This window comes from Biomphalaria glabrata, chromosome 17 (genome assembly GCF_947242115.1).
Source record: "Biomphalaria glabrata chromosome 17, xgBioGlab47.1, whole genome shotgun sequence".
NCBI classification, from domain to species: Eukaryota; Metazoa; Mollusca; class Gastropoda; family Planorbidae; genus Biomphalaria; species Biomphalaria glabrata.
In genome coordinates, this window is record NC_074727.1 from 16,542,556 (window position 1) to 16,554,424 (window position 11,869).

The window sequence follows — 11,869 nt, forward strand, 5'->3', positions numbered from 1 at the left end:
CTCAATGACTATATCAACAGTAATGCGCAAATAAAGACCCGCGGGTCGCGGGTAACATATGTCTAGTATATATTATAAAGTAGAATGTGAGGGGTATGTATGTATGTATGTATGTATGTTACTTATAGACATCAAAACCGCTTGACCAATCTTGATAAAACTAGACAGGAATGTTCCTTGGGTACTAACTTAGACCGTAGTGTATGTATTGTAGCCCTAAAACAAACTTAAGACCCTAAAAAAAAATAAAGTTGTCCGACTCTATTACAGCTATAGTATTTTATGGATCTAGGCCATGTCTACAATGTTGACATGAGAAAAGATCGAAAGGATTTAGACCTAGATCTAATTTTAAGAAATACACTTTGCGCAGATAGTTTTTTACTTTGACACATAAAAATACAAAGGAAGGTCCATTGATTTCATTATATAATAAAATTAACCTTCAATTTTGTGTTTCAAAAGCATTTTTTACATTAATTAGTTCCTTATATCTGTGACTACAGATTTCCTGACGAACATTCTTTCATTAGACAATACCGTAATGAATCGCGTACTAAATATTAATTCGTTTAATTGTTTACTTTATAATCCCATCCCTAGATCTAAAACTCTAATTCAACTCTAAGATGATAAAACTTCTCTTCGCACAGATAGTTTTATACTTTAACACATAAACATATTAATTAAAGTCCATTCATTTCATATTTTGATCAAATAAACATTCAAATTTGGTTTTCTAAAGCTACATTCATTTACGACAGCTGCGAAGCCGAGTTGAGATAGGCCTAGATCTATATTCATTCATGAATCGCGTACTAAAAATTATTTCGTTTAATTGTTCACTTTATAATACCATCCCTAGATCTAAAACTCTAATCCAACTATTTTGATGCGTAAATATATTAATTAAAGTCCATTCATTTCATATTTTGATCAAATAAACATTCAAATTTGGTTTTCTAAATCTACATTCGTTTACGAAAGCTGCGAAGCCGAGGTGAGATAGGCCTAGATCTATATTCATTCATGAATCGCGTACTAAAAATTATTTCGTTTAATTGTTCACTTTATAATCCCATTCATTTAACAAAGCTATCGCTCTTTTCGTTTTTAATAGATAAGAATGTATCGACTTCGGGTAAACCATTTTCGCAAAACTAATTTTATTTTCGTAGCCAAAGAGAAATAACGTGAAAGGATCATTAGCTACGTTTAACATACATCTAAATCCAATCCACTAGATTATTCAAAAGCATTTTTTACATAAATTAGTTCCTGATATCTGTGACTACAGATTTCCTGGCGAACATTCTTTCATTAGACATTGCCAAATGGTTACAATATAACACATCTCTCTACTGAGTCTATTCCTAGGCCTAGGTCTAAAACTCTTATTGAACTCTAAGATGATAAAACTTCTTTTCGCAAAGATAGTTTTATGCTTTAACACATAAACATACTAATTATTGTCCATTCATTTCATATTTTAATCAAATTGACATTCAAATTTGTTTTTCTAAAGCATTTTTAATACATTCGTTCGCTGTTCGTTAAAGCTGCGTAGCCGTGTTGAGATAGGCCTTTATTCATTCATGAAAAAAGTTCACGCATGCACAGCACAGAATGAACTCTATAAAAGCCAATTTTTAACTCTAGATTAGTGTAGATTTAGATCTATGTCTACCTCAAGATCTACTTTATACTTTTTACACATGAACATACAAAATTTAGTCTATTCATCTCAAATTTTAATCAAATATATGTAGGCCTACATGCAAATGTTTTAATTTGAAAAAAAATGGGTTTAAGCCTATTAGCTATTTTGATTTGATAGCTTCATTCACACTATTTTTACATTGACACATTCGCTTTACTTATTACATTATTATTTCGTTTAATTGTGAGTATATCGACAGTAATGCGCAAATAAAGACCCGCGGGTCGCGGGTAACATATGTCTAGTATATATATATATATATATATGCTTTGATTTTGTTTATTTTAGGTGAGATTTTAATACTAAACCATCACTTGCCCCAGTACAACCAAAGGGGTTTTGAGTTTAAAACCCCCTACCAGGGGGTTTTGAGTTTAAAACCCCCTACCAGGTGGGTCGAGTTTAAAAACCCCTACCTGGGGGGGGGGGTTCGAGTTTAAAACCCCTACCAGAGGGGTTCGAGTTAAAAAAAAACCTACTAGGGGTTTTGAGTTTAAAACCCCCTACCAGGGGTTTTGAGTTTTAAACCCCCTACCTGGGGTTTTTGCAGTTAACTCCCCCTCTTCTATAAAACAAAACAAAAAAAAAATGCAAACGAAAATCCCCTAATTCCAAGAGCACAGTTAAGGAAGATTTTGATTTTAAAACCCCGTCTAAAATTTACGATAAACCCCCTCTTTAATATAAAAAAAAGCAGCTAATTACTCACTCAAAATGTTATGAGCGTGGCTAAATTGTTTTGACTCAGTTTTCAATTTAAACCCCACTTCAGCTGGGTTTGAAGGTAAAAAATATCTCTTTAGTAATAAAAACAAAGAAAATTATACACTAAAAATGTTATGAGTGTAGTCAAAGGGGTTTTGAGTTTAAACTCCCCTCCAGTGGGGTTTGAGGATAAATTTAAATACATCTCCAGTGTAAGAAAAAAAGCAAATTACGCACTCAAAATGCTATGAACGTTGCCGAAAGGGGTTTTGAGTTTAAACCCCCATTCAGAGGGGTTTGGTGCTAAAAATATATCTTCAATATAAAAAAAAAAAGCAAATTACACACTAAAATTATTTGAGCGTAGCCAAGCCAATCGGGGGTTTTGAGTTTAAACCCTTCTTCTACAGATGGCTTTTTTTAAAAGTTTAAAACCCCTCCAGATGGTTTTGAGTTTAAGATCCCCCTACAGAGCATTTTGAGGTGGAAAACCCCCAACAGAAGATTTTGACGTTAAAACTTCTCTTTTCGATATAAAATCTAAAGCAAACTACAGTCACTTAATTCCAAGAGTGTATTCAAGAGAGGTTACACATTTTTACCAGTGGCAGGGCTCCATTAATAAACTGCAGTGAATAGTCATCTACCGAAATCGAAAAACACTAAATGTAGCTCAACCAAAATGGCTAAGACAGATTTTAGGAGTCAGTTATAGAGATCGGGTTTAAATCAAGGAAATCCTATGCCGAACTGGGAGTCGACCCCTTAGTAAGATTGTGAGAGAATGACGCATGAGGTTTGCGGGACATGTTCTCCGACAAAATGAATTAAGCATAAGAAGAGTTGCAATGATATCCTAGTACAACTTGACGCCACTCATTCATGGAGGTCCTCATAGTAGATGGGAAGAGGCTTCAGACATTACCAGTGACAGATTTTTATGGAAACAGCTTGACGTCAAATGCTCCGAACGGCGTAGGAGGGTCTAAGTCAGTAAGAATATCACATTAGGTTTTTGAAATAAAACTTTTTAATAGCAGGAAAATGCAGTGTAGATACCTCAGAATATGCATTTTGTTGGATTTCAATACCAGAAATAGTGCTTGGCGGCGGGGCTTCGCCCCGCGATGGGGAGCTCCTAGCGCTCCCCCAGACCCCCTTGCTAGTAATGGCGGGGAGTCTACAATTTTATGAAAACAGCTTGATGGCAAATGCGCCGAACGACGAGGGAGGGTCTAAGTCAGTAAGAATAGCACATTAGGTTTTTGAAATAGAACTTTTTAATAGCAGGAAAATGCACTGTAGATACCTCAGAATATGCATTTTGTTGGTTTTCAATATCAGAAATAGTGCTTGGCGGCGGGGCTTCGCCCCGCGCTGGGGGAGCTCCTAGCGCTCCCCCAGACCCCTTTGCTAGTAATGGCGGAGAATCTACAATTTTTCCACCAACTCATGGAAGAACCTATTCTAGGGCACAATAAACGTCTTCCGAAAGAATGAAAGGTCAGAATGTAATAAAGATTTTGTACGCACACACACACACACACACATAAATAGATATTTTTTTTTCGCCGGGGAAGGGGGGGGGGGGCGGGGGGGGGAGAAAAAAATTCACCCCCCCCCAAAACCCCCCCCCCGAAAAAAAATCCTGGCTACGCCCATGACTGAACTGATTGTATAAGCTAAATAATTAGTCCCCTTTATAGGGCCGTTAGAGCATGGTGGGAAGCGTGGTCGAGAGGACAAGTACGCTTGAACTTGGCTTGGCTTGAAAAAGCTCGAGGTTCGACACCCGACTCAAGCAGAGGTGTGTATACTGAGCGCCTAAAGGCAGCACAAAAAAACCTTCTCCCAGATACCCCCTTCACCCACTGGTCCACAAATGAGATTGGACCATAGCGCTCTGAGCAGGCTAAAAGCATGAAAGTAACGCTATAAAAAGCCACAATTTATTTTTATTTTATTTTACATATGTAACATATAAGATAAAAAGATAACTTTTAGTGAAAGTATCCAGCGTAGTATAGACTGGAGTAAAATCATTATTCAAAGCCTCAAAATCTAGATCTCTATCTTATTATCTAGATCTAGCTTTTATGTTTTAAATGTGTTTTAAAAACAATTAAATTTCAATGTAAAATGTTTATGACAATATCTGTATTCAACCTTCACTGATTAACATGCATGACATACGAATCTTCTCCTTTGAAGTAACGTCTGTAACCTATAAGATAAGAAGATCTTGTTTATTTAGGGTCTCCACTCGCCACTACTTCGCCACTCTGCTTTAGTAAAACCGTCACTTAATCAAGGAAATAATTATTTTTAATGTTTCAGTAATTCGTGACGTCTTCGAACAAAATGATTAAACCAGTAATCCTTTGCTTGACCGCTTTGGTCAGCCTCTCACTAGGACACGTATGTCTTGTGTCACCACAACAGAGAGGCGATTGGAATAATGTTAACTCTGCAGGTTGGTACATATTAAATTGAAGATCTAAATGTTAACTCTGCAGGTTGGTACATATTAAATTGAAGATCTAAATGTTAACTCTGCAGGTTGGTACATGTCGTGTTAGGGTCACTTGGAAGGTAGCACAACATCCTAGTTAATCTCGACATCACGTGGCATCGACACATTAGATGATAAAGAATATTGTATTTAATTCTCTGCATTTCGAAGTTCAAATTTAATGTACATCATAATTTTTAATTTTTCTTGGGTTGGTTCATTTTATATTATGATTAAAAATGATAAAATAGCTTCAATATATGTTGAATTTATAATTTAATGCATTATAACTGTAGTCTATAATTTTAATTTAGTAGTCTTGAATACCATTGAACTATGAATAGAGTCAACTAATAATTATATATATTATATATTTTGCTTCTTTCTTTTCTTCGTAAACTTAATATAGCCTCCCCTGATTGTGCATTGACCACTGGGCCATGCGGTGGACGTACTCAAGACTTTTCCTCTGCAACCGCTTTAGTGTAAGTTGAAATGAAAGGGATTCATTGAACATGTTTATAGTGAACATTGTATAGGCCAGCAGGGCCGGCCTTAGGCCATTGCAACCTTTCATGGGCCCCGCGCTAATTCTAGGTGTAAAATATAAATTAAAACGTTATAGCTTATATGTAATAGCAGGATTCTTTTTTCACAGCCTCCCGATTTTCCAGGACCTCAAGGAAATCTCCTGAAATTGCAAAATACACAAAAAATTCCTGGATATTATTAAAATCTCCTGAAAAATAGACAAAATTGTCATTTTGGGGTGCCAATCGTAAGCGCGATTAAACAAAAAAAAAAAGGCGTTGTCAGCTTTCACTTTTATAAAAAAAAAAAAACCGCATTGCTAAGACGAATGTATTTTCTAATACAAAATCTTAATTTTGACATTATGCTTATCCCTACCCAGACTGGGCCCCGCGCAATCTGTTTCAAATAGAGCCCCGCAATTGTTAGGGCCGGCCCTGTAGGCCAGGTTGATTAATACCTCAGAAGTAACACCGTAAGTAATATAAGAACAGATGATTACTGTACAAGGGGAGGGGTGGTTAGCGTTAGCGTTCGGGTTAGCGGGGGGGGGGGCGGGTGCATATTTGAAATTGAAGTTCGAGAGAATAGTTCCTTAATTCCCTTGTTGTTGACGGCCGTTGACTTGTAGCACCAAACTCAACCGATATAGGCTGCAGTATATCTTAACTTATAAAACTTGAAAGAACTTGAATAACTTCTATGTAAATTATACTAACTATAACTTTTATTACAATACAGACACATTTTAACTTGAGATAAAATGAAATAATTGTAGTAGGCTCCAATAATAATATAAAATGGTATTCTGAACAAAATCTAATTTAATACAAAAACACGTCTTTTCAGTCTGGCGTTCTGGAATAGTCTGTCTTACCTAAGACGTCTGACGACAATGCCTCTTACCTTGCATCATTCTCACTCAAGACGCTACATTAAGAAATAGCAAGGTTCAACACAGAAACAAAATTGTCTAATCTATTAATTAACAACCCTCTATCTCAGGGGCGTAGCTAGGAATTTTCCATCGTTTGGTGGCCCGGGGGCTTAACCTCTTTGGGGGCCCCTGCATTTTGCGTAATATTTTAATTTTCAATGTAAAAACACTCATTTTCAAATTCTCCCCCCCCCCCACCTAGCTACGTCACTGCTCTCTCTTACAGCCTCTACCCAAAACTGTCACGTCATCAGTTTCTGTGTATTTGGTTTTATTGCTCGATAAATATACCCTACTAGCCCTACTTGTACTTTTACGATAACTCGCCTCTTTAACATCAGAAACAAATTTTATTTTCAAAATTTAAATAAACAAATAAAATCATCGTCTGTCTTATTAGTAAAAAAAAAAAGAACCATGGGGAAGATGATGTAAAGCTTCAGCTGTTTCTTTGGTCGCTGGTCAACGATGATGTCATGTATCCAGCACAACGACCAACCAGCTTTACTTTTACCAGGAACGTCTGAAACTTATTAAAAAATAATTCATCCAGAAATTCCAAAACCTCAAGGGAAGTCAAGCGCTGTACTACTCCGTCTCATCCCCACACTTTAAATAGTTTGGGGCGCGCGGTGGCTGAGTGATTAAGCGCTTGGCTTCCAAACCTGGGGTCATGGGTTCGAATCTCGTTGAAGACTGGGATTATGAATTTCAGGATTTTTAGGGCGCCCCTAAATGGGTACCTCTAATCTCTATTCTAATGGGTACCTGACTTTTAACTGTCTTTGTTGATCATTCTAAATGAATGGCTTAACGATGTATCCCATTTATTTCAGGGCAGGGAAAAGCGTGACAGTGACTATACAGAAGAACAATAACCATTACAACGCTGCCAACCCGGTAAGTTCAGTTATAAACCAAAGGCAGTGTTTGCTTTGCCAGATAGCGAAATAACGAGAAAATAATAGAAAGGTTGGAAATCTTTTTTTTTTTACAAAGAGCTAATCAATCTAATCACCCTGTCTGTCTGCTACTTTGTACACGCTAGTTTCTTCACTTCCCATTCTAGGATCAAGTTGAAACTTTGCACTTTTATTAATTGTCACTAACAAAACATAAAACAATAACAAGAAAAACATTTAAAATACTTTTTTCTTTAAAGTCAATCCCTCCTTTCTGCAACGTATTGAGCGATTGTTTTTATCTTAAAAATTAATGAATGTTAGATTCAAAAACATTTTTTATCCCGTCCCTTCCCCTTACGCCCCGAGAAAGAATCCTGCTTAAGTGAATGTATAGATCTAGTACAACTATTACTATTCCAATGATAAGCATTTAGATCTTTAGATCTAGACAGACAATGCGCAAAATTTTCCTGAACATTTAATTTATTAAACTTTTCAATCAATAAAGCCTTACTATCGGAAATTCGATAAACGCGATAGTCCCTTCAAGAACGCGATAGTCCTTTCAAGAACGTGATAGTCCTTTCAAGAACGCGATAGTCCTTTCAAGAACGCGATAGTCCTTTCAAGAACGCGATAGTCCTTTCAAGAACGCGATAGTCCTTTCAAGAACGTGATAGTCCTTTCAAGAACGCGATAGTCCTTTAAAGAACGCGATAGTCCTTTCAAGAACGCGATAGTCCTTTCAAGAACGCGATAGTCCTTTCAAGAACGCGATAGTCCTTTCAAGAACGTGATAGTCCTTTCAAGAACGTGATAGTCCTTTCAAGAACGCGATAGTCCTTTCAAGAACGCGATAGTCCTTTCAAGAACGCGATAGTCCCTTCAAGAACGCGATAGTCCCTTCAAGAACGCGATAGTCCTTTCAAAACTAAAGTAGAATCTAGACCTAGATTTAGTCTCTAGCCAAATGTAAATGTATTATTTTTACTTTAAAAAATTATAACGGCACTATAACTCCAGTAATTCAAAATGACCGAATACGTCGCGACCCCAGGTTCGGAAGCCAAGCGATTAGTCACTCAGCCACTGCGCCCCGCTTTTAAATGAGCTTCCTATTAATACGAAATTTTCAAACAGAAAAAAAAAAAATGCATAGAGTCAATCTCCCATCCCTGGCCAGAAAGCCTAATCATGTTATGCAAGGGTCTCCTAGAGAAGAAGAATAAAACTAGATTTCACATTTTATGATGTAATTTCATAATTATTATTATTATTATTATTTGCAATAGAGGCCTATTTGTAACGCCTCTTTAGCTCTTTTTTTTTTTTGTCATTGCTCTGTTTGACATTCTTTATGACTAACTTTCTGTTTGTTTTTTGTTACATATTCTTTTGGTAAATGTAGGCGACACACTTTGTAATATGCTTATGTCTTTTTAAAAGTCTTGACAAGTATCTTAAACCATTAGCATACTGGCTTTGACATACGTCTAACATTAATCTATTGAATACTTCTTTAGGGCTATTTTACAATCTCACTGGGCGCCACTGAAGCTACAGTGAAAGAAGTCAAAAGAATTCCAGACACAAGTGACCCTTCACTTTCACTCTACTCCGCTACTGTGAATGTTCCTTCAACGTGAGTATAAAGTCTTTAATGTCGTAGGCGGCTGGAGTAGAAAAAGGGTGAATTGGTGGAACTTAAGAATGTATTAAGGCGACGTTATATTGATGGATGGGGGATGTTGAACGCAGTGATGGGCGAAGTTCAAGCGAAGGATGGCAGATGTTGAAAGGACTGAAGGGCGAAGGTCAAGCGAAGGATGGCAGATGTTGAAGGGACTGAAGGGCGAAGGTCAAGCGATGGATGGGTGATGTTGAAGGGCGAAGTTCAAGCGAAGGATGGCAGATGTTGAAGGGACTGAAGGGCGAAGTTCAAGCGAAGGATGGATGATGTTGAAGGGCGAAGTTCAAGCGAAGGATGGCAGATGTTGAAGGGACTGAAGGGCGAAGTTCAAGCGAAGGATGGATGATGTTGAAGGGCGAAGTTCAAGCGAAGGATGGCAGATGTTGAAGGGACTGAAGGGCGAAGTTCAAGCGAAGGATGGCAGATGTTGAAGGGACTGAAGGGCGAAGTTCAAGCAAAGGATGGCAGATGTTGAAGGGACTGAAGGGCGAAGTTCAAGCGAAGGATGGGTGATGTTGAAGGGACTGAAGGGCGAAGGTCAAGCGAAGGATGGGTGGTGTTGAAGGGCGAAGTTCAAGTGAAGGATGGCAGATGTTGAAGGGACTGAAGGGCGAAGGTCAAGCGAAGGATGGGTGATGTTGAAGGGCGAAGTTCAAGCGAAGGATGGCAGATGTTGAAGGGACTAAAGGGCGAAGTTCAAGTGAAGGATGGATGATGTTGAAGGGACTGAAGGGCGAAGGTCAAGCGAAGGATGGGTGATGTTGAAGGGACTGAAGGGCGAAGGTAAAGCGAAGGATGGGTGATGTTGAAGGGACTGAAGGGCGAAGGTCAAGCGAAGGATGGGTGATGTTGAAGGGCGAAGTTCAAGCGAAGGATGGCAGATGTTGAAGGGACTGAAGGGCGAAGGTCAAGCGAAGGATGGCAGATGTTGAAGGGACTGAAGGGCGAAGGTCAAGCGAAGGATGGCAGATGTTGAAGGGACTGAAGGGCGAAGGTCAAGCGAAGGATGGCAGATGTTGAAGGGCGAAGTTCAAGCGAAGGATGGCAGATGTTGAAGGGACAGAAGGGCGAAGTTCAAGCGAAGGATGGATGATGTTGAAGGGACTGAAGGGCGAAGTTCAAGTGAAGGGTGGCAGATGTTGAAGGGACTGAAGGGCGAAGTTCAAGTGAAGGATGGATGATGTTGAAGGGACTGAAGGGCAAAGTTCAAGTGAAGGATGGCAGATGTTGAAGGGACTGAAGGGCGAAAGTCAAGCGAAGGATGGCAGATGTTGAAGGGACTGAAGGGCGAAGGTCAAGCGAAGGATGGGTGATGTTGAAGGGCGATGTTCAAGTGAAGGATGGCAGATGTTGAAGGGACTGAAGGGCGAAGGTCAAGCGAAGGATGGGTGATGTTGAAGGGCGAAGTTCAAGCGAAGGATGGCAGATGTTGAAGGGACTAAAGGGCGAAGTTCAAGTGAAGGATGGATGATGTTGAAGGGACTGAAGGGCGAAGGTCAAGCGAAGGATGGATGATGTTGAAGGGACTGAAGGGCGAAGGTCAAGCAAAGGATGGATGATGTTGAAGGGACTGATGTGAGAGTTTAAGTGATGGATATGTGATGTTGAATAGACTGAATGGCGCAGCATAACTGGCGGTTAAGTGATATCGATATTTTTATTTTTTTGAGGAAAGATTTTCTTAAAATACAGTTATAAAGAGCTATAGACATTTGATGCATGGGTTGAAACTTTATGGTCACTTTTACTCGGAGGATTTCATCTCCCGTAGCTTCATCGTGGCTCCTCTGTAGACTAGTAGTTGCACTATACAGACATGTGGCTGGTGGCATCGTCTGGTTACCATGGGTGAGCTTTTTTAAAAATCTTACTCGGTCTGAGGATGGAACAGGCGAGACCAATCGTCATAGGAGGCCTGAACACTGACCCGCAACGTCACAATTAGTGGGCAGTTTAGATCAATAGCTTGTTGCCACCTCACAGGTCTGTATGACGTGGCAACGAACTATTGGTATCCACTGCCCACAGGTTGCGACGTAGCAGATCAGTGTTGAGGCCTTCTACAACAAATGGTCTTGGAACAGGGACCCGCAACCCTGACAGCAAATCCGCCACGCCGTTCCACGCAGGGGAGCGTCATCGGTATCCGTCTGGAGTTGCGGTTCTCATTGTGGTGGATTGTGGTGGTTACTGAATAGGAATATGAAGAAATCCCCCCCCCCCCCGGTAGTTAGAGCTACCTTCCGTCTCTGTTAGCGTACAGGTCCTGGAACCAGTTGAGGATGCCACGTATACGACGCGACCCAGCCCAGTAATGGCATTACCAATGTGGAACCATCAGGCAGGACTTAGGGTGAAGAGCTCCCGGAGTTGGATAAAATAATTTTGTAATGGTCAATCGGGATTAATGGCGCCTACTGGACTTTATTGATGATACGTTTTACTAACATGTCTCAGATTTTTTAAAAATGAAACATTAGAGGTGTATATGCATGTTATTTGTGTATTTTGATCTGATTAGAGAGAACTGTTTATCTTTATATTTTACATTCTTGTTTCAGAACTGGTCACATGATTCTGCAAGTAACTTATGTAACCAACACAACACCAACATTTTACCAGTGCAGCGATGTTCTGATTGTTGCTTCTCCAGACACTATTACTGTTGGATAGACAGCTATTTATAGATCTGACCCAGAATCTGTTTTGTTCCATTATTTCTATTCACTAATGAGTTTCACAGTTGCCAAGGTGTTGAACAACGAAACTTTAAAAGTTAATAGTAATTCACACATAAGGCCATTAGATCTAGTTTTGCATAATGTATTAAAGCCATATTAAATTTTGACTGAAATCTGAAAATTAAAAA

At 39.0% G+C, this 11,869-nt stretch overlaps 1 protein-coding gene across 1 annotated transcript; it reads left to right on the forward strand.

The window, feature by feature from the left end:
- The first annotated feature begins 4,730 nt into the window (after positions 1–4,730).
- On the forward strand, positions 4,731–11,869 carry LOC106072687 (uncharacterized). Its single transcript, XM_056016495.1, has 5 exons — positions 4,731–4,898; positions 5,347–5,422; positions 7,242–7,305; positions 8,834–8,952; positions 11,562–11,869. Exons 1-5 carry the CDS (start codon positions 4,787–4,789, stop codon positions 11,671–11,673), a joined length of 483 nt encoding a protein of 160 aa, XP_055872470.1. The 5' UTR covers positions 4,731–4,786; the 3' UTR covers positions 11,674–11,869.